At 37.0% G+C, this 22,553-nt stretch overlaps 1 protein-coding gene across 1 annotated transcript in view; it reads right to left on the reverse strand.

Moving 5' to 3' along the window:
* CFAP47 (cilia and flagella associated protein 47) overlaps positions 1-22,553 on the reverse strand; it is a 458,234-nt gene that overhangs the window by 123,732 nt on the left and 311,949 nt on the right. The window contains 2 exon segments of the mRNA XM_015571970.1: positions 13,773-13,932; positions 21,852-22,076. Coding sequence (XP_015427456.1) covers positions 13,773-13,932; positions 21,852-22,076 — 385 coding nt within the window.

A 22,553-nucleotide genomic window follows, 5' to 3' on the forward strand; every position in this document is an offset into this window, starting at 1 on the left:
TGTTTTACTATGGTTGCAAATATCAAAAAATTTCTATATGTGACACGGCACCAGAGTTAAGTTAGGGTTTTTCATAATGCTGACACACCGAGCTCAAAAGGTATTCAAGATTCTCTCTTTGTCTTTAACCCTTGGCATTTTAAATAGGATGTGTCTTGGTGTGGGCCTCTTGGAATTCCTCTTGTTTGGGACTCTTTGCACTTCCTGGGCTTGTAAGTCTATTTCTTTCACCAGGTAGGGGAAGTTTTCTGTCATTAGTTCTTCAAATACCTTTTCAATACCTTGCTCTCTCTCTTCCCCTTCTGGCACCCCCATAATGCAAATGTTGGTATGCTTAAAGTTGTCCCAGAAGCGCCTTACACTATCTTCATATTTTTGGATTCTTTTTTCTTTTTGCTCTTCTTATTGAGAGTTTTTTACCTCTTTATATTCCAAATTGTTGATTTGATTTTCGGAATCCTGTACTCTACTGCTGAATTCCTATAAATACTTCTTTATTTCAGTTAACATATGTTTAATTTCTGACTGGTTCTTATTCATGTCTTTGGAATTCTCACTAAGATCCTTGAGGGTCTCACTGAGTCCCTTGAAGCTCCCATGAAGATCCTTGAGCAACCTTATAACCATTGTTTTGAACTCTGTATCCAGTAGTTTGCTTACTTCCATTTCCTTCATTTGTGACATGTTTCTTTGTCTCCCCATTTTTGCTGCTTCTCTTTATTTGTTTCTAAGTATTAGTTAGAACTGCTATGTTTCCTGGAATTGGTAAAGTAGTCTTGGATAACAGGTGTCCTTTAGAGCCTAGTGGCTCAGCCTCCCCACCCACATGAGCTGGGTACTCTAGGTGCACCACTGTGTGGGCTGTGAGCACAGTCTTGTAGTTGAGTCTTGATTGCTTTGGTGTCACTGGGAGAAATTGACCTCTAGGCCAATTGGTTGTGAGGACCAGCTGCAACTACAGTGGAAGAGCTGCTATACAGGAGACACCCCTATGGAGCAGGACTTGCTTCAGTGGGGCTTTGTTGCTCACTGAGTCTTCCCCTTTAGTGTGTTGCTTGTGGATGTGTACAGTTGTAATTTGGTATGATCTGAAGCTTTCCACTGGGTGCACTGGCTTTGGGACCTCCTAGGAGGTGCAAAGTCAGTGACTGCCTGGGGCCACCCAGCAGGAACTACAGAGAGATCTATAGATAGCTGCTACTTGTATTGGGCTTGAAAATACCCAGGTAAGGCCCAGCTGTGAAGCAAGGCAGGCTGGTATTAGTGCCCAGTCTTGGGCCTCTTAGTGAGAGCTATTAGGTATACTGACTTCAGCTGCTGCTTTTAAAAGAGATTTTAGGAAAGTCTGAAGCCTGAATCAGGACAGGCTGTTCATATGGAAAACCTGCTGCAAGCAGCTTGGGTGGGGCTGCAAATTGCATGGGACAGGGTCCCAGGGAATCACCAGGGCACAGGGAACAGTGTGAGCCAAGCTGATGGAAACTCAGATATGGCTGCCAGTCAATCTACGATGGGGGAGGTCCCAGCACAGGAACAAGGACCTCCACGAGTACCCCATTCTGGGAGAAAGCCACTCCTGAGTTCCTCTCTAGACAATCAGGTTCCTCTCCAAATGTCCCAGGTTCCTTTCAAGCCTCAGCCCCAGCACTGGAGCCCAAAGAGATGGAGTTAGCCTCCATAAGTACATGTCACTCAACCACAATCCCCGCTGGTTTTTACAGTTGGAAGTTATGGGGACTTCTCTTCCCAGCTCTGGACCCTATGCTGAGGGGTCTGGTGTGGGGCTGGATCCGTTGTTCTTCATGGGAGTCCTCCACAGCTGAGATATTCCTTCAGATTAAAAGAATACCACACTTGGGTGTCGGATCACCCCGTTCTATGCCTCCACCCTTCCCACCAGTCTCAATGTGCTTTCTTCTTTATTTCTCTAGTTGTAGGACTTCCATTCAGCCAGATTTCAGGAAGTTCTGAATGATGGTTGTTCTGTATTTTAGTTGTAACTTTTATGTGGTTGTGGGAGGCAGTGAGTACCAGAGTTTACTTATGCTGCCATCTTGGTTCTCCCTGTTTGATTTGTTTTATAAAATATTTTCATTAGAAGTATAGTATATCATCTACTCAAGAAAACCATTTTCTGAAAAGGTTTTAGCTGCTTAATTATCAATTTTATTATAATAGTCAATAAAATGACAATAATTTAAAATGATAAAGAATCATACTAATTATGAACAGGTTTAATTTTTGAAATATTGGTTAAAATAGCATTTATCACTTCAATAGAGGATGAACTGTTTTGCTTTCTATCACCAGGAAGATCTATAATAATATTTAAGGGTGAAAAGAGAAGAAAATATTGGGAAAGGGATAAACAAGAAAAGAAGGAAGGAGGATAAAAATAAAGGATGGACATAGAAATTAGAAAAGGAGCATTTGGGAGACTCTAAGAGAATGGCATGTGACCTTGTCCCCTGACTAACTCCAAAGGGCTGAGAGCACTGGACTTCTCTCCCCCATGAAGTTTCTAAGTATCTGCAAGCAGAGAAGATGGCTCTTCAGTTCCCTGTCAGATTTTGCTGAAAGGCAATACCTTTACATCCTCACAGGTGCCCTGAAGCACAGGAAAAAGGCCATAGAAAGGTATCAAAATACTGAAGTAAGGGCAGGAATTGCCATTATTTTTTTCCAGCACAGCCTAGTTAGACTTAAAAGGTACAGGAATACATAATCTGATTGTGTTGGTCAGATCTAGTAAGGTCTTACTAATAATGTTCTGTCTGCTGGGGTCTCTCAATTATTGAGAGATGTATAATAAATTTTCCCACTCTAATCGTGGACATGTTCATTTTTCTTCCATATGTGCCAATTTTTGCTTTATACATTTAGAGATTATGTGGTTAGGTGAAAAAAAGTTTGAAATTATTCTGACATTGGATGATTCTTTTTGCATTAATACTTTTATTTGCCTTGAAATTCACTTAAATATTAATATATTTATGGCTGCTATTTAAAAAAATACTTAGTATAGGTTTTTGGATATTTTACCAGGTAATTTTGTAAAAAGCATAAAGCTGCATTTGACTTTCATTGTGAAAATATCAACTTTCCTAGTTTAGCTGGTGTATATATATCCTGATTAATTATATACTTGTGTTTAATATTTCATTTTGTTTCTCTTTACTATATCTTTTCTTTAGTTCTCTGTTTTGTATTCTATTGAGCTTATCAAGTTTTCTTTATTTCCTTTTATGCATTTTACTGGTTTAGAAATTATACATTAATTCTCTATTTTTTTTTGGTTTTCCAAAATTTTCAGCATTCATAGTTTCTATTAAAACTAGAGACCTACTGCACAACATTCATGCACTGGGGGGGGGGATCCCTCAGCCCAGTCTGCACCCTCTCACAGTCCGGAACCCCTTGAGGGATGTCTGGCAGGCAGACATCCCCCAAAGAGTCCTTAGCACTGCCACGGAGGTGGGAGAGGCTCCTGCCACTGCTGCTGCGCTCACCAGTCGTGAGTGTGGCTCAGGACTTCTGGCTGAGCAGCGCTCCCCCTGTAGTAGCACCACTCAGCCAGAAGCCAGGCTTGCTCTTCCTTAGCACTGCTTCAGAGGTGGGAGAGGCTCCTGCCACTGCTGCTGTGCCAGCTGTGAGTCCAGCTTCTGGCTGAGCAGTGCTCCCCCTGTGGGAGCACACTGACCACCAGGGAGAAGCTCCTGTGTTGAGTGTCTGCCCCCTGGTGGTCAGTGCTCATCATAGCTACTGGTCATTCCACCATTCAGTCTATTTGCATATTAGGGTTTTATTATATAGGATGTCTTAAAATAGCTCAAAACTGTTCTCTCCAAATATAAGAATCTTACATTGCCTATAACCTATTCCTTATAAAATTAAAATTACTGTCTAGTGGTTGACTTTTCTGTTTTGATAATGCTTGATTTATTTATTATTATTTCCATAGCCAATGCTAATTGAAATTTTCCCACATTTACGGATTATTTTATTAACCACTGTTATGGATCCCAATTATTTCTTCTGAATTCACTTTCATTCACCAATAAGTCAAACCTCCAGTTGTTTTTATAGCAAATATCTGTGAGTTTTAAAATATCTCGATTTCATTGTTGGATTGAAAATATTTTTATATCAACTTTATTCTTGAGTGACAGTTTACTGGGATTTAAAAATCTACAGTGTCAGTTAATTTGCTTCAGCACTATAATTCCATTGTCTTCTGGTTTCCATTGTTATTGCCAGTAATTCTTCCTTAAGCATAATTCCTGTGAAAATGTCTTTTTCTCTTGTTTTTCACAATTTCTTGTCTTTGCCATTATGTTATTACACTATACCACATTTAGGTGTCACTTTTATTTTTTAGCATTAATAAAATTGCTTATGCCTTTTCTTTTCTTGTTTGCTCCAATAAATAATAGTTACCTTTCCTAAGTGGTCACTGTAAAGAGTCCCATGCCCCTTTAACTTTGCAATGATCTCTCAGATCTAAATGTGGAGGTAGCTCAATGTATACCCTTGAGCCAATTTCCTGCATCAAAAAATTATCCAGTTATTAGATGTAGGCAGGATGTTTTCTTACATTTACTGGCAATTTTAAAATAATCTAGGTGACAATTTAAATTTTAGAAAATTGCACTGTCTTCCTGCTATGGATTAACTCTCACCCCACCCATAACATTCAGCACAAAAACTTGGACTCTTCCCATCTCTGCCACCAGCACCTGATTCCACACATCCCTGATAGAATGATGGTCCACATTTTCTCCTCCAGTTATAGTCATTTTAAGTCCAGGGAAGGGGGTTGCCTTTGAAGAGGGATGCAAACAAAGAAGTATTGATGAATTGCCATCTTGAAAATTATTTCACATATATTCATTCATTAGGAAAATATTTTAAAACGTCTACTATGTGCCAGGAGGGATACAATAAGGAGGCAGCTTCCTAGTTTTCTGGTAGGTGCAGATAATAAATTTCTGAGGAAAAGGCAGATCTTGGAACTAGACTGTTTGCTTTCTATAGCAACATTATGTTTTAATTGAGCATGACTCTGCAGAAGTTATTCAATGTGTTTTCCAATCGGGCCACAACAGCTTAGTAATCATTGGGAATTTCTCATAGGATTTATGTAAATAGGTAACTTATCTTTTCTTTCCATTGCCATTGAATTTTTGAATTTCTTTATGTCTTCATGGATCATTTAATGGAAAATTAAGAGAGAGCTTATCATGGAGTTGTAGCTTGACAGTATTCTAAGTGAGAAGTTTTTATTTTCATATAATTTTTTAAGATGATAAAATTTCCAAAAGAAAACAATTAAAATGAGATTTTGCTTTCTAATTAACACCTCTGTGGGGGAAGGAAGCCAGGGATTGCTAGTAGCAAATTAACTTTGTGCTTTGCAGTTTCAAGTCTGAATACCAGGAACTTTCTCTGTCTTATAGTAAAAATAAAATGTTTTGAAGAGAGTTGATTTTAAGTTCTTGCATACTGATTTACTAAGTGTGCAAATTAGTTTGAATGAGCTGTTAGCAAGCCAATAAACAGCACATTCTCTAGAACTTAACCTAGGAGGATAAGGCTTCTACAATTATTTTATTAAATGCCTCTTTAAATGTATTATTGCAGAGCATATGTTCACCTTTGAAAACCTACACAAAGAAGACACTGTTTAAAAGTTCACTTTCTTTTTTTGGCAGGATTTATGTCCATAGAAATAAAACAATAAAAGGCAAAGTAAGGTATATCTTACATTAAAATTATGAGAATAAAGAATATACAAAGTCTCTAATAATACAATTATGTGGACTAGGTTATAGCAAATTATTTGACTGAAAGTATATTTTCTTTGATAATACAGGCAGGACACAGTCATTTCTCATTATTGCATGGTGCAGCATAGAAAGAGCCTGGAACTTGCAAAAATATAAAACAAAAACCCTCAAATGTTAGGACAGGACACATTGGCAACTGAACAAGCTGTAAACTCTGACTGCGGGAAGACACATAGGGGAAGGCACCCAGATGAAAAAGACATATTTATCAAACAAGTTATGACTGAGGTTTTCAAAAGGCTGAATTCAAATGATAATCAGGTACTTGGCCTAGGGAGGAGAGGAATAGGTCGGGTTGATGTCAGAGGCCAATTGCAGTCAAGAAAAGCCCCAACATCCTAAGTTCAGGGGCAAGAGTTTTGTTAGAGGGTCTTGGGTTGTCTACAGCAAGATGGATGACAGACAGGTAAAGCATACCAGTGCCCAGGGAGGGAGTCGCTGGCAACCACAAGCTTGGGTTTAAGATATAGAATAGAATCTTATGCCTGTACTGGACCACACAGGACCGAGGGAGATGCATCACAACTATGGGAACATATGAACAAGGAGCCAGCGTTGCCAGGTTTGATGCTGAAATAGTACTCATGTGAGTGCGAAGATAACACAGGGAGACTGGTGGTCAGTACAGATGGGCTACTGGATCCCAGGTCTACAATGAGAACTGGCTCAGAGACTGGGGAAGAGGCACATCAGCAGAGAAGGTAGGGGAAAGGGAAAGAAACTGAATATTGTCTACATTGAAAGCTGCTGACAATGTAGCTAGTAGAATTCTTTAAAATATTGACAGTAAGACAACACTGCGGTATGAGATATATTTTACCCTGAGATTCCCCTAGTTCCCACCACCTCTGTCCTACCCTCCAGGTTTCTCTGACTGAGAATGGCCTGTAACTTCCTGCAGAACTAACGGAGCCAACCCCTTGGCTGCTGTGCCACAGACAGGTAGAGAATTTCTGGCTCCTCTTGCCATAGTACGGCATGGCACCTGGCAGTCCATGGGGTCAGAGAATGCCACCTTGCCGCCTAGAACCATGATTTCCATGGTGTGAAATCAAGCAAACAAGACAGGTGACAGGAGGTGAATATGAAGATCAAATTCTTTCCTTCCGCTGTCATATTGATTGCTCAGGGGCCTTTTGTTCCAAATAGCTTTTCCAAAAATGACACCTGCCGAATGATCTGTTGGAGCATGTGCCCTTCATGGAGGTAATTGGTGGACACTGAGGTAGCAGTTCATGCATGATTCCAGTTCTTCCCTTCCTTGTTTCTCTTTTTTCTCACTCTCATTGCCCCAAACCTGCACCTCCCAAGTAAAGCAAAACTATTTTATTTTAGCCTTAGGCTTCATTTTTAGGGAACTAAGACAATTACTTACCCAAGAATAACGGACAGGGTAACTATTTTATGCAGCACAGCATAATGCAAACAGCAATAGACAAAGTACTTAGTAAACTTTAGTGCTTACTCGGAGACTTGACGTGACCTCTTCCTTCTGTGGCCTCCTGAAGGGACTGAGATTTTTCTGGGCCTGACTTTCTCCATTTGTAAACTGGAGACAGCTATACTGTGCAGCAGTGCTTCCCCAACTCTAACATGCGGATTAATTACGGCAGTGATCTGAAGGGGAGCTTTTAAAATACAGGTCCCTAGACCTCTTCCAACCTGGGAATATTCAGCAGGTCTAGGGTAGGCCTAGAATCTGTACTTTGGTACCCAGGTGCCACTGACGTACATACAGCCAGTGTTGGTAAACACTGGCAATGTGGAACATAGACTTTGGATTCTAGTTTTCTGAAGCCACTTTTATTTATAAGTGTCAGAAACCCCACTGAAACAAGCAGGAGGCACAGGTGTAATTTATTGGCTCATACAAAGGGAATGACCACCTTTACAACGAAACATCCAGAAATCATGAGATGAAATCATGAGATGTCATCATTCTTTCTCCGCCTTTTGACTTGGCTTTTCTCTGTGGTGACCTCATTCTTGGAGACTCTCCTTGTTTACCCTTGCTTATCCTATCAGCTTAGCCAACCTGGCAGAAAAAAATAAAAAGCCACCCACTGCCCAAAATGGACTCTCCCTGAATCAACTATGATCAACTTAAGCCCTGAAACAATTTCTGTAAACAGGTGAATAAACACTCCAATAACCTTAAAGCTAAGTAGATGAGCACTTGGCCATTTGAATTGCAGATCAGGATTATTATATGCCCAATTGCTGTCATTTTCACTAGACTCTATGCTTCCTGAGGACAAGAACTTAGCCTGATTTCTTCTCCTCTGAATCCTTTAAAAAACAAAGCTGAGTGAATGAAACCCTTTTTAATCTTCAATAAAATATAATAACATTTCTAAAAAAATAAGTTTTAAAAAATAACAAAACATATTAAAGAATGGAAGAGGCACAGATATTACATTTAAACTAGCAATTCTTATGAAAAGTAATTAAATGAAATTCAACACAACTTAGATATATACAGATATAGAGTATCAACTAAGTTATTTTTATATATGAGATCACATATAGAATGCCTAGAAAAGTCAATCCAAGCTATCAATCCTTCACAGAAATTCTTTCCTAACTTTTCCAGTAAGCATTTTCAGTTCTGTCTCTTCATATTTAGTTTTGTGGGGATCACACAATTATAGCTCAATTATTCTGGTAAAGATTTATATATTATTGTATAGCATCCATCTCAAAAATCACGATGCTAACTACAAGTGTAAAAATCTGTTTTTCTGAGAAGTATCAAGGACGTTGGTTGGAAATAAAATGAGAAGAAAAACATGACATTTATAAAAGGGATTTCAGACAGAAGGGAGAAACTCGGCACTCTATTTGGGTTATAACCCCCATAGGTGGGGCAAAGAAAGAACCAGAGAATAGTTATGGAAAGAGATGGGGGAGACATTCTCAGCAGTTTGAACATTTGGCCACCATAGAGGCTGCTTGGATTGAGGCCAGATTACAAGAGTACATGACTCAATTTTCTGACTCAGCCAAGCAGTCTGTGAGCAGTTACATGATATATCATTGTCAATTGAGGACAATCCTTTAATCAATAGGATGGGCCCTGTACCTAGATGTATGATTAGGGAAGGAGAACAAAAGATACAGTTATTGTCCCAAAACACATTTTCCAAATCTAATAATGCATATCAATCACTGAGATTAGGATACAAAGCATTAGAGAAAGCCAAGTAATCAATAAAATATAAATCTCAATGGTGATGTTAGCATAGGTTGCTAGATATTAATAAAGGAATGGAACAAAAGGAATTAGTCATTATTAAGCATAATCAACTGAGGAGCATGAGCCTGCTTGCTTCACCAGGAAATTACAGCTTCACACTCCCCAGGGAACCATCAGACATTCCCCAAAGATGGAACAGAACAATGAGGGAGGTAGGTACATGCACAATTGGAGCCAAGATGGCAACCAGAAGGCTGAATACTTTTTACTGAAACAATATTACTGAAGTCAAAATTTGGATTAAATTCTCATGTGGCTAGTCATAATTCTCTGTGCTACAACCACTTCTAGAACATCTAACTAACTAGTTATCAAAAAAGTAATAACGAGAGTTACAAGAGAGAATGAAAGAATGAACCACAGAAGAGTGGGAACCATACTGAAAATGCCATTCAAAGCGTTTGGCCCAAGGATGGCTGGCAAACACTAGGGACAATTTTCCACCATCAAAGTTCTAAAATGCAGGGACCTTTTGTGTTGTGTTCGCTGCTCTACCGCTGGTGCCTAAACACTGCTTGCACACAGTAAGCTCTCAATAAATATTTGTTGAATAATGTGTCCCATCATCTGGCATCTTAATTAAAGGGGCTGAGGACATATGTTCAAGATAGGATTCTGCCACTCACTACTTGATTCTAGTTTGTTTATTTAATCCCTCTGTTTAATTTCCTCATCAATAAATTTGGGACATTGAAATAAATCAGTGGTTTCCAAACTGTATTTATCGGAGCCCCAATCTTATGAGAATCTGCTTTGAACCACTGCTGGGGATACAACAGGAGGTGGGGAAGGGCAAGCAAACAGAATTCTGGAGTATCTTCTCTGGTTTTGAACAGAGAAGCTTTACATTAACCTAATTTACATATTGTGTGATTCATAATATTTCAACCTGCCTCCCAAACATCTATTGTTATTGGGATTTTTTAGACAGTTATTTTTTAATGATTGATTTTGAGAGAGAAAGGGAGAGAGAGGGGGAAACATTGATTAGTTGTTTCACCTATTTATGCATTCATTGGTTGATTCTTGTATGTGCCCTGACCAGGGATCAAGCACACCACCTTAGCATTCAAGGATGATGCTCTAACCATTTGAGCTACCCAGACAGGGCATATTATTTTGTTAATACACTCAATCAATGGGTCAAGAAAAATCTGGAGAAATTAGAACATACTTTAATATTAATGAAGATGAATATAAATTTACAAAAATGTATGGGATTCAGCAAAAGCAGGGCTTTAGGCAGGGGTGGGCAAACTTTTTGACTAGAGGGCCACAATGGGTTCTTAAACTGGACCGGAGGGCCGGAACAAAAGCATGGATGGAGTGTTTGTGTGAACTAATATAAATTCAAAGTAAACATCATTACATAAAAGGGTACGGTCTTTTTTTTTTTAGTTTTATTCATTTCAAACGGGCCGAATCCGGCCCGCGGGCCATAGTTTGCCCATGGCTGGCTTAAGGGCTTATAGCTATGAATGCCTATAACAAAAAAGAAAAAAATCTGAAATCAATAATGTAAAGAATAAACCTTCTACTTTAAGATATTGGAGGGAGGGGGAGAAGAGCAACCTAAAGAAAGTAGAATTAAAAAATAAATATTGAAGGAGAAATTAATGATATTGAAAAGAAAAAACTATACTAGGGAATATCACTGAAACCAAAAGCTAGTTCTTTGTAAAGATCAACTAAATTAACAAAACTGCCTAATGTGAACATCCTGAGGAGAGAGGTAAGGGACCCCCCCCCCCACACACACACACACAGGAAAAAAAAAGAAGAAAATATTCAAATTTTAGACTCAGAAACAAAAGTAGGGGCATAACTTTTGCATTTCAGATATGAAATGAAATATGAGAGAATGCTGTAAAGAAGCAGAGGTCAAAAATTAGATAACTTGCTTGGTCAGTGTGGCTCAGTGCTTGAGTATTGGTCTATGAACCAGAAGGTCACAGTTCAATTCCCGGTCAGGGCACATGCCTGGGTTATGGGCTCAATCCCCAGTAGGGGGTGAGAAAGAGGCAGCTGATAGATGATCCTTTCTTGTCATTGATATTTCTATCACTCTCTCCCTCTCCCTTCCTTTAAAAAAAAATTAGATACCTTAAATGGCACAAACTAGAAATACTAGTAGATGAGAACTTCCTCAACCTCATAGAGTGCATGTATGAAAAACCTACAGCTATCATGACACAATGATTAAAGACTGGATTATTTATTCCTAAATTCAGGAAAAAGACAAGGATGTACCCCTCTTATCATTTCTATTTAATGTTGTCCTAAAGGTATTAACCTGATAAATTAGGTAAGGAAAAGAAATAAAAAACAATTTACTTCAGAAGGAAAGATGTAAGAATATCTGTAGATATATATAGAAAATCCTAAAGTACCCAGTATAACATAGTAGAATTTTAAAAATCCAGTTAAAAAAATTAGTTCTGCAAAGTTGTATAATATAACCTCAGTATTAAAATCAATTCTATTTCTATACATTTGTAATAAATAATACAAGTAAGAAATTAAGAAAATTACATTTACAGTGTTAGCATAAAGAATAAAATAGTAATACATTGAAGAAAGGAAGTACATGACTTACACTGTTAAAACTACAAAACTGTCAAAAATTAAGGAATATGTTTGGAGAAAAGGAGAAAAAACTGCATGGTCATGAATCAGAAGACTTAACATTGTTAAGATGACAGTCCTCCCCAAATTTATCTATAGATTCAATGTAATACCCATCAGAATTCCAGATGGCTTGTTTATAAAAATTGACAAGTTGATTTCAAAATCCATATGAAATTGTGAGGATATAAGAATGAAAACAATATCATTCCAAAAGAATATTGTAGCAGGGCTTCACAATTTCTGATTTCAAAACTTTCTACAAAGAAACAGTAATTTTAAAAGTGTCATGTGGATAGATCTATAGGATAGATAGATCTATAGGATAACATATAAATCTATAGGATACAGAGAATTCAAAAATAAAAAATGTATCTATAGTGAACTAATTTTAATAAGGGTGCCAAGATCATTTAATGCACAAAGAATAGTGTATTCAAAAACGGTGAGGACACTGGTAGATAGCCCACATGTAAAAGAATGAAGTTGGACCCCTACTTCAAACAATATACAAATGGTAACTAAAAGTGGATCAACGATCTAAATTCAAGAACTAAAGCTATAAAAATCTTAGAAGAAAACAGAGGTCTAAATCTTCATGACCTTGAATTTGGCAATGGAGTCATAGATATATCAAAAGCAAGAGCAATAAGAACAAAAAAATTCATAAATTTAAAGTCATCACATTTTAAAACTTTTTGCTTCAAAGGATACTATCAAGAGAGTGAATAGACAACCAACCGAATGAGAAAAAAATATTTGCAAATCATCTATCTGAGGTTATTGTATTTAGAATAGAGACAAAATACTTGCCATTCAATAATAAAAAGAAAACCCAACTTTAAAAAATGGGCAAATGATCTGAATACACATTTTCAAGATGGCTAATAAACATGTGGGAAGATGCTCAATACCTGAGATCTCTTAGGAAAGCAAAGTGAACAGGATATCCTGTACCTTATGATTTTTAACCATAATTTTAAATATAGAAATATTTTATAGTTAACACAAAACCATAGGAAAATATAAAATGAAAACTTAACAAAACCATAATTAGCAATAATATAACTCAGAATCCATGAAACATGGTGCATTGCCCTAATAATTATATATATATATGTATATATATATTATTCAAGAGTTTGGAAATAAGCAAAGGAAAAATGTAAATTAACTTTACTATTTTAAACTATTTAGTCACATTGCTTATACCTCATCAGTTGTATTAAATAATGTATTAATATTCTATTAAATATTTCTCCTAAACACAAATAAAAATAAAGAGATACCAGGAGACCAAGATTAAGTACTCAACTAATACTCTAGTCCATATCAAAGATAAATTACTCATAAGTGGTATTGTTCTCCTTTGACATGTTCTTAATGTCTATATCCCTCCTATTCTTTAGAGCCAGCCTAAGCCTCAACTCCAGAACAATTTCTATAACTAGGTTCACTGTTAAAGCAAGAGTTCACCTTTCTCAAAGTGCATTTACTGTCTTTATCTGATAGGTATTCTTAAAAATGATGTCTACAAATTTCAGTACCAGTAATTTAGCACCCAAAGTCAGCACATAACTTAGATTACTGTTATGAAGTTTGTTGGTTTCTTATAACACACAATATTATTCAATAATTAGCATTTATGGCCTTGGCCGGTGTTGCTCAAAGATTAGAACGTTGACCCATGCACCAAAGGGTTGCAGATTCAATTCCTGGTCAAGGGCATGTACTTGGGTTGCATGTTCGCTCTCGGCCCCAGGTCAGGGTGCATGGAGGAGGCAACCAGTCGATGTCTTTCTCTCATTTTGATGCTTCTCTCTTTCTCTCCTTCCTCCCTTTTACTCTCTCTGAAAAGCAGTGGAAAAAATATCCTCAGGTGAAGATAACAAAAAATAATAACAATTGGTATATATGTAGCTTAACTATCTTTACAATTATATTGTGAACAACCCTATTAGTAGAGGTAACCTTTGTATTTTATTTTATAATTTCACAGTACCTGCAATGGTGCTAGATATTGCATGCCACACATTAGTGATTACCTTTTTTAACCCCAGGTTTAAGTCCTTTATCTTGACGTTCTGGATACTGAGGAATGTGGATTTCCTTGGGGACATAAAAATATCCTGGAAGGCTTACTTCTGTTGTATATAAAATGGACTTAGGCTGCTTTAACTTTGAGATATTAAAAAGCATACAAGTCTGTAAATAAACAGAAAGAAAATTTGGAATGTAATTCTCTTACCTTTTAACTCTAAAACACAAAAGAGAGCATTACCAATTTAGACTCTACATTAGGGGGGAAATCAATCAAGGAGTTGAATTTGTTCATTTCTTTAGATACTATTGTTTAATTGGTGGAAGACAACACTAACCCATTTCATAGAATTAATGGAGCCATCCTTTATTGAGAGATGCTGTGTCCCCTGTTCTAATTCTTTCAGTGTTGAGGAATCCATTGCTTCAGAAAGAAACCATTCCATTAGTGAACCGCATTGAGAAAGTGCTTTCCTCCTTGAATTGATCCCTGTGTATCTTAACATATACCCATCAGTTCTAGTTCTCATTAGCAATACACTTAGTCTCCTTTCTTATGCTAATGACAGTTTTTTGGGGGGACGACAGAAATAAATATACACACACACATATAAAACGAGGTTCTGCCCCTCCAGAGACCTCTAAACATATCTTTTAAATAAGTTTGATATTTTAAGTACTTTCAATCATTAGTTATATAATGTAGATTACAACTCACCCCCCATACATATGCTACTCAAGACACAATTGAGTTCAATACTCTGCTTCCTAAAATAGAACACTGAAGAGAAACCCAGCTCTCTACATGTGAACCAAGCAAGGCAGAGCCCAGAGGTAGACAACCATTTATTTTTATCTGGATGCTCTACTACCAACAACATAGTACCATCCAAAGGTTAGACTAAGCTTTCTTGGAGACAGACTACCCACTAGTAAATACCCCAACTCTAAGTAAACTTGGCCAGGTTATTAACCAAAGCCACAAAATCATCATTTGTAAAATCTATCATAATAAAAGGATAATATGCTAATTAGACCAGACATCCTTCCAGATGACCTTCTGGATGAAGCCAGGGCTGCGAGGGAAGGCTGGGTCCCGGGTGCTAGAGGCAAACCAGTGATGGCAGTTACAGGAAGGAAGGCCTAATCTTGCATGAATTTCGTGCATTGGGCCTCTAGTATGGGTTATAATAGTACACACTGCCTATCTCTGGTACATTTAAAGTATAAACAAATGCCAGGTACTTGGAGCATATTTTAGGAATTCAATAAATATTGGCTATCATTATCATCATTGTCATTGTCACCATCATTATCATCATCATCATATCATAGCTCATCAAAAATAAATGTTAGTGCCTTTAACAATTATCTCATTCACTGGGTTCATCTCTATATCTACACTAATAAAAGAGAAACATGGTAATTGGCGTACAACCGCTACCCTTCCCATTGGCTAATGAGCGAGATATGCAAATTAACTGCCAGCCAAGATGGCGACCAGCAGCCAGGCAGCTTAAACTGAACATGAGGCTTGCTTGCTTCAGTGACGGTGGACTCCAACGTTCAATGTACTAGGCCTTAGTTATCTATAAAATCCACAAGAATTTTTTTCCCCACAAAGTCACATTTTTTACCTACTTTATTTTGGCAATTCAAATCATGTAAATCCTGAAATTTAAATTAATCCAATATACATTTATCATTGTTTGGGTTTGGTTCAATTTTCTAGTCATTGTGAATAGATAATCTATTCATATCAGCAACTAGCTCTTTATCCTAAATGCATATTGTCTGCCTTCTAGATCTTCAGGTCATTCAAAATAATATAGGAAGTCCCCCAAAAATGTATACACATTTTAACAGCTGATAACTAACTTAATTTTCACTCCTTTTTAGGGTTAACTGGTTTGAAATAATGAATGAAGACAGACTAATCTTTGAACAAGGAAAATTTATCCTAAAGTGCCACTAGATTTTTTTTTATGGGCCTACATAAAAGATAAAGTTTAAAGTACAAAACTGGCAATAGTCAATGACTAAGGGCACACAAACACCAAATGAAATGATTCTTGATGTGTGCGATTCCATTGCTTCACATTATCATCAGAGCCTGGACCAGAACAGTCATCAGTTTGAAAACAGGCATTGACAAAAATAAATTATTCATTTCTGTAGATTCTTTTAAATTTTGAAAATGAATTGTATGTTAATAAACACTGACTTGATAATTACTCGAAGTGTGTATACAATTTTGGGGGACATCCTGTATGTGACACAGACTCTCTTCTTGACCAAACTCTAATCAGGCTCCTCTAAACTGTTTCTCAACTAGGCCTCAATCTTGGTATATAAAAACTGCAGTCACAGAAGTAGACATTTATGATAAGTGAGGGGGGTTGACAGAGGTGATCCGGATTTCTTAATTGATGCATATCTGCAGTTACTTCAGAAAGCTTGCAATTATAAATCCTTTTTCTCCCCTTTGAGAGGTAAATCTTCTATCACCCTCCCCCCACAACTGTATTCTCAAGGACCTCAGAACCCTCTCTTTGAAATGAAAACATTCAAGGAGATAATGCTCCCAGTTGGCTGAGTACCTTGCTGCAACTTGCATCACTACCTACAGCCATAAAGATTCCAGAAGTTTGTTTCTCCTGCAGATAAGCATGAATTAACAAATTTCTCACAAAATTTCCTCTCACTTCTTGTAGATATCCACTTCTGTGACTGATCAAGTCACAGATTCTTTCTACTAATTCTCCCTCTATTTTTTTTATCCTCCCTTTAAGATGCCCAATTACTGCTGCACAAATTGAAGTTGAGTTCATTTCATGCTGGATCCTCCTCCCTGCAGCAATAGTTACTGAATAATGTCTATGGCCTTATGGCTTTAACTAGTGTCCAGCATGGATGTGAGAACAAGAAAAAAGGCCTTTCTTTTTCTTTGCTATAGCATTCTACAATTTATGAGAAGCACTTGGTAATTAAATCCCAAGATTGTTAACTCCTCTGATTCAAACAACCTCAGTTCAAACTGCAAGACAACTTAAGTTACTCTCAAGGTTACATTCTTGTATACACCTCCTTCCTGCTGGTTTACAACTCAGGGATAATTAATAGAAAGTTCCTTTCCCCCCTCCTCTTCAAACAAGCTTCTTTTGAACTCTTCATAACTTTTGCTCTGTGGACAAAAAGAGGCCACATGCTAACATGACAAGCTCAGGGAATGCCTGCCTGGTGGCCTCTGCAAACTCAGAGACCTAAGGTAACCACAAAGGATGGTTTGAAATTAAACTTTTCAATTAAAAAGCAGTCTGTGGTGGATAGTCATGTCCTAGTCTGGTATCTTCCCTGACAAAGATCAATCTTTACCTTAACTGAGCCTATTATCTTTCTGCACCCAGGATAAAATATCTTTGGAACGTCAGGATAACTTCTAACTTTCATTTTTTTCTAGACCCCTCAGGGCACAACCAACGCTATAGGTAGAGACTACAAATTCCCTCATTGTTATTGTTATCATGTAAACTGTTGACTATTAACTATCCTGTACCCACCTATGTAAAAGAAGCATGTGTTTATCATTTTACTTTTTACCCAAATCCAGAAGTTTCTCCTTTTTTGCTTTCTCCCACCTCTCTAATCTATCACTAATGGATTTCATTTAATTCACTTACATCTCTTCCTTTGATGGTAATTAAAAAAAAAATAGGTGAAAAACTGCCATTCTCTAAAGCATTGTCTCAATGCACTGAGATTCTGCTTCCAGCAATTGTTGACAGTTTGGCTCAAGTAAGCTGACAAAATTCTTTACTAGTACAGGTTTGAATGTTTCTTATGTTAACAGCTCTAAGAATGTTTTATAGGCTTTGGAAAAATACTGATAAGACACCTCCCTAGGACATCTGTCTATAACTAACAAAGACAACCTCCTTGATATCTGCTCAATTTCAGCCCCCAAATCCTCCTCCCTTCCTTGTCACCTAGCAACAGCAGCCATTAAAAGAGCAGGGCACAGTCTATTCCTTTGCCTCTGTATTGATTAGCCCTTTCCTTTCTGGGAAAGTAAAATAAACTTTCTCTCTACATCTATCTCTCTTCTTTTAGTTGTGAATTCTTGGCATCACCAGCCAAAAACCATAACACTCAGCTTTATCTTTCACAGTATCACTAGGATTACTTTATGACTTGAAGGTCACTTAAATTATACAAATACAAAAACTTTTTATTTGCCCTTCCAAATCCTCACCAAGATCTTTCAGGTTTCCTTTTAAAAAGATATCCAATTTCAAATTTCTGATGATTTTTTCTGCTATTTATTCTGGAGTACATAGCATGGTTTTAAAACATAAACATGAGAGAGCTTACAGGAAATATAAAGAACCTACCTTGTAAGCCCTGAATCTTTCCAACATCACTGAGTATATCATTAAAGTTGTTTAATTAATGGCCAGAGGATATGAATTCAATAAATGAGTGCTAAGTGTCATAAATTCATGCTCCTGACAAAAGATAGTATCTCTTAGCCGAAACCGGTTTGGCTCAGTGGATAGAGTGTCGGCCTGTGGACTGAGGGGTCCCAGGTTCGATTCCAGTCAGGGGCATGTACCTGGGTTGTGGGCACATCCCCAGTAGGAGATGTGCGGGAGGCAGCTGATCGATGTTTCTCTCTCATCGATGTTTCTGACTCTCTGTCTCTCTCCCTTCCTCTCTGTAAAAAATCAATAAAATATATTTTAAAAAAAAAAGATAGTATCTCTTAGAGTATATAAAGTAGATATACCATGTTGCCATTACTCTATAGCAGTGATGGTGAACCTTTTGAGCTCAGCATGTTAGCATTTTGAAAAACCCTAACTTAACTCTGGTGCTATGTCACATATAGAAATTTTTTGATTTTTGCAACCATAGTAAAACAAAGATTCATATTTTTGATATTTATTTTATATATTTAAATGCCATTTAACAAAGACAAATCAACCAAAAAAATGATTTCGCGTGTCACCTCTGACACGTGTGTCATAGGTTCGTCATCAATGCTCTATAGATATTTCAAAACTCAAATTGCACATTGTCATGTAATAAAAAATGAAGATAGGCCACTTTTCTACATTTATTCAATAGATTTAGTTTTGAACAAATATATTCCAGGTTGATTTTAGATTTTGTTATGCAGTTATTTTATGCTATAACAGAGCATTCTAGACTTTCATTTATTACTTTATACAAGTTCATGGTAATAGACTAAGAAGAAAACATATGAGCTGGAGGATATATAGGGCAAGGAAAAGAGTAGTAGACTGGGAGGTAAAAACCTGGGCCCATTTCTATTCTGTCATAAATAATTGGTGTGAATTTAGGGCACTATATTACTATTTTATGGTCTTCGTTTACAGGTCTGTAAAAGTAAGAGGTTGGACTATGTGTCTCGGAGTGTCTTTGATTTGTTTTACAGCTTTAAAATATAATAATGCCTCTACCCTGATCTGGGTTGTGATCTCTGCCCAATTCCTGAGGTTAGTCATTTTATGCTTCACTCATCCCATTTTTTGTACTATAAGTGCAATCCTATTTGTTCTATATTTCTCCATGGGGCCATCAAAATAATTTGAAAAGTGCACATAAGAGCAGTTTGGAAAAAAGTGACAGTTTTTTGCCCTAGCGGGTTTGGCTCAGTGGATAGAGCGCCAACTTGTCTGAAGGGTCCCGGGTTCGCTTACGGTCAAGGACACATGCCTCGATTATGGGCTCAGTCTAACATGCAGGAGGCAGCAAGTCAATGATTCCCTCTCATTATTGATGTTTCTATCTCTCTCTTTCCTCTCTCTTCCTCTCTGAAATCAATAAAAAAATATATTAAAAAAAGTGACAGTATTTAAAAAAATTATTTATTGTTCTGCTGGAAAAAAGTAATAGTGTTACTGTATTTAAGAGTACGCGTCAACTGAAAAGAAACCTTCATGATTAGATGGATTTAAGCACAATAAGATATGTCTAAGTTTTGATTTGGTGTAGTTGCTTTTCTTAAATTGACACATTCAATACTTCTCTAGTTATTTTCTATACTTAGTTTTTGCTGAAACAAAAAATGCATGGTATTCAGGGAAGTCAAGGAAAATACTAATCTTCAGGTGAAAAACAAACTTTCAATTTTTAACATTAAAGAACACTTAAACCATTTCAAATGTAATTATTAAAAAGCCAAAGGTTATTAAGAAATTAACATTATTATCATTTTTACTCCTAACAACAAATTCAGAGAAGTACACATATATGGATACTCATCCTGCAAATATGAGAAGGAAACAAGGATAAATAAACAACATAAGTTGATAAATGCAACAATAAAAACAAAAACTATGCTGGGTTCCAGAGACAAAGCTAAAAGAAAGGGAGAAAGATAGAAACCATATACATGCATAAATAGTAGAAAGATGATCCCTGGGTAAAACCCATCCCCTCAAGCATACGACCCAGCAATCCCACTTCTGGGTATATACCCCAAAAAACTCAAAATGATGTATTTGCAAAGATATATGCACCTCTGTGTTCATTGAGGCATTATTCAAGGTGGCCAAGACATGGAAACAACTGAATTGCCCCAAAATACAGGAGTGGATAAAGAAGATGTGGTACATATACACAATGCAATACTACTCACTCATAAGAAAGGATGAAATAGTGCCATTTGCAACAACATGGATGGAACTTGAGAACATCATGCTAAGTGAAATAAGTCAGTAAGAAAAAGCTAAGAACCATATGATTTCACTCAAATGTGGGATATAAAACTGAAACTCATGACCACAAACAGCAGTGTGGTGGTTGCCAGAGGGAAAGGGCAAGGGGAAGGGAGTACTAATATAAGGTGACAGGAGAAGATTTGACTTTGGGTGCTGGGCACGCTGCAATATCCAGATATTGTAACACAGAAATCCACATCTGAAACCTATATGTTCATGTTGACCAATTAATTTAATTTTAAAAAGAAAAGAAAATATAAGTTGGTAAAGCAGGATCTCACTGATAGTATTTGAGCAGATCTGAAGTAAATGATATCTAGCCTCTAATATCTAGAAAAAAGTAACAGAGGAAGTACACGGGCCATGGGGAGCATCCCTTGGGCATGCGAAGAACAGCAAGAAGGACTGTGCTGAGGGAGTGACCTGAGAGAATGGGCTCCAGAGGAAATGTTGAGATCAGGGAAGTAGGAGGGGCTGCCTAGGAGGGTCATGAAGCCCATCCTAAGGGTATTTATTGGTTTTTATTCTGACATGAACTGGCACACCAGTAGCGGAGCAATATGAACAGATTTATACTTTAGAACAATCGCTTTAGCAGCTCTGTGGTGACTAGACTGTACCTTATTTTAATTATAAAATTGAGTTCAAAGTACAATAACAGAGTCTATAATAATAGTAATAACAATAACAACAATGACATATATAGTGTACTTATTATATACCAGGTATTACGCTAAGCATTTTACATAATTATCACACTTGTTTTCCATAAATTATCAATATCTTCAGATTAAAAATATTAAATTTTTTTTTAAGTAACCAGCCCACAGTCACACATGTGGGCAGTGTTAAAGTCTACATTCTCAGCCTGGTCATCTGATCCCAGAGATGAACCTCTCTGGATATAAAACAGAATATCCCAGGCAACTTTTAGAACATGACCTCACCCACTTGCTTCCAGAGATTTGTATTTAATTATTCTGGAGTGGGGCCTGGGCATTAGTATTATTTTAAGTTTTCTAGAGCATTCTAACGTACAGCCAGAATTGAAGACAACTGTGAATGAAGCAGCTACAGTGTCATGCCTAAAATTAATAGTATGCTTAGTTACTACTAATTTAGTTATTACTACTAAAATTAGAAGTAATGCAAAATTAGTACAATGCCTTCTTGCAGATTTATTTTGAATGAGAACAAAAGGTAAAAAGCTACTGAGTTGTCTTTCTGGAGAAAACCAGCATTAATCCTTTCCTCTATGTATAAATGTTATGATTAAGTAATAGCTCTGTATATTTTTAAAGAGAGAATAATTTAAGTCCATCATCTGTTCATTCCCACCTCGACCCTGGTCAGCCCCAGGATGGCGATGGCCACGCGGATGCTACTGCTCTCCAGAGTGCCTGTGAGCAACCTCCGTTGATACTCTACATCTGACATCTGCTGCTGTGCTGCAAAAGCCAATGCCTTTTCCTTGACTTCGTTACTCAGTGGCAATATAAGGTCCATATCCAATGTTTGACAGGGTTTGCATTTCAAATACAGAACTGGATTGTCCTCATCAAGCTCTAGGGTGAAGCAAAAACATTCATGGCTGCAATGATCATTTATGCCTTTGTAATTACCATTCAGGATGGATTTGGGAGGTTTGAAATATAAAACTGAAGTCGTGGTCTTCATTAAACAGAGTAAAAATAGGTAACACATTTCTAGTGGTATTAATTCAGTAATTCAAGAATAAGTCTTCAGGAATTAAAGATATTTTCCTGGTACTCTCTAAAAAGAGTTCTAGTCAAATGGTTCTTTCATAGAAACATTATCAACATGATCAAAAATTCAGTGACCTAGAGACTATTATGCTAAGTAAAATATGCCATTCTGAGAAAGACAAATATCACATGATCTCACTTATTTGTGGAATCTAATGAACAAAATGAATTGACTGACAAAAATAAGACCTGAAGAATGGAGGCATGGAACAGACTGACATACCTCAATATGGGGTTGGGGGAACGAGAAGAGATAAACCAAAGAACTTATATA

This window comes from Myotis davidii, unplaced genomic scaffold, assembly GCF_000327345.1.
Source record: "Myotis davidii unplaced genomic scaffold, ASM32734v1 scaffold1107, whole genome shotgun sequence".
In the NCBI taxonomy this organism is placed as follows: Eukaryota; Metazoa; Chordata; class Mammalia; order Chiroptera; family Vespertilionidae; genus Myotis; species Myotis davidii.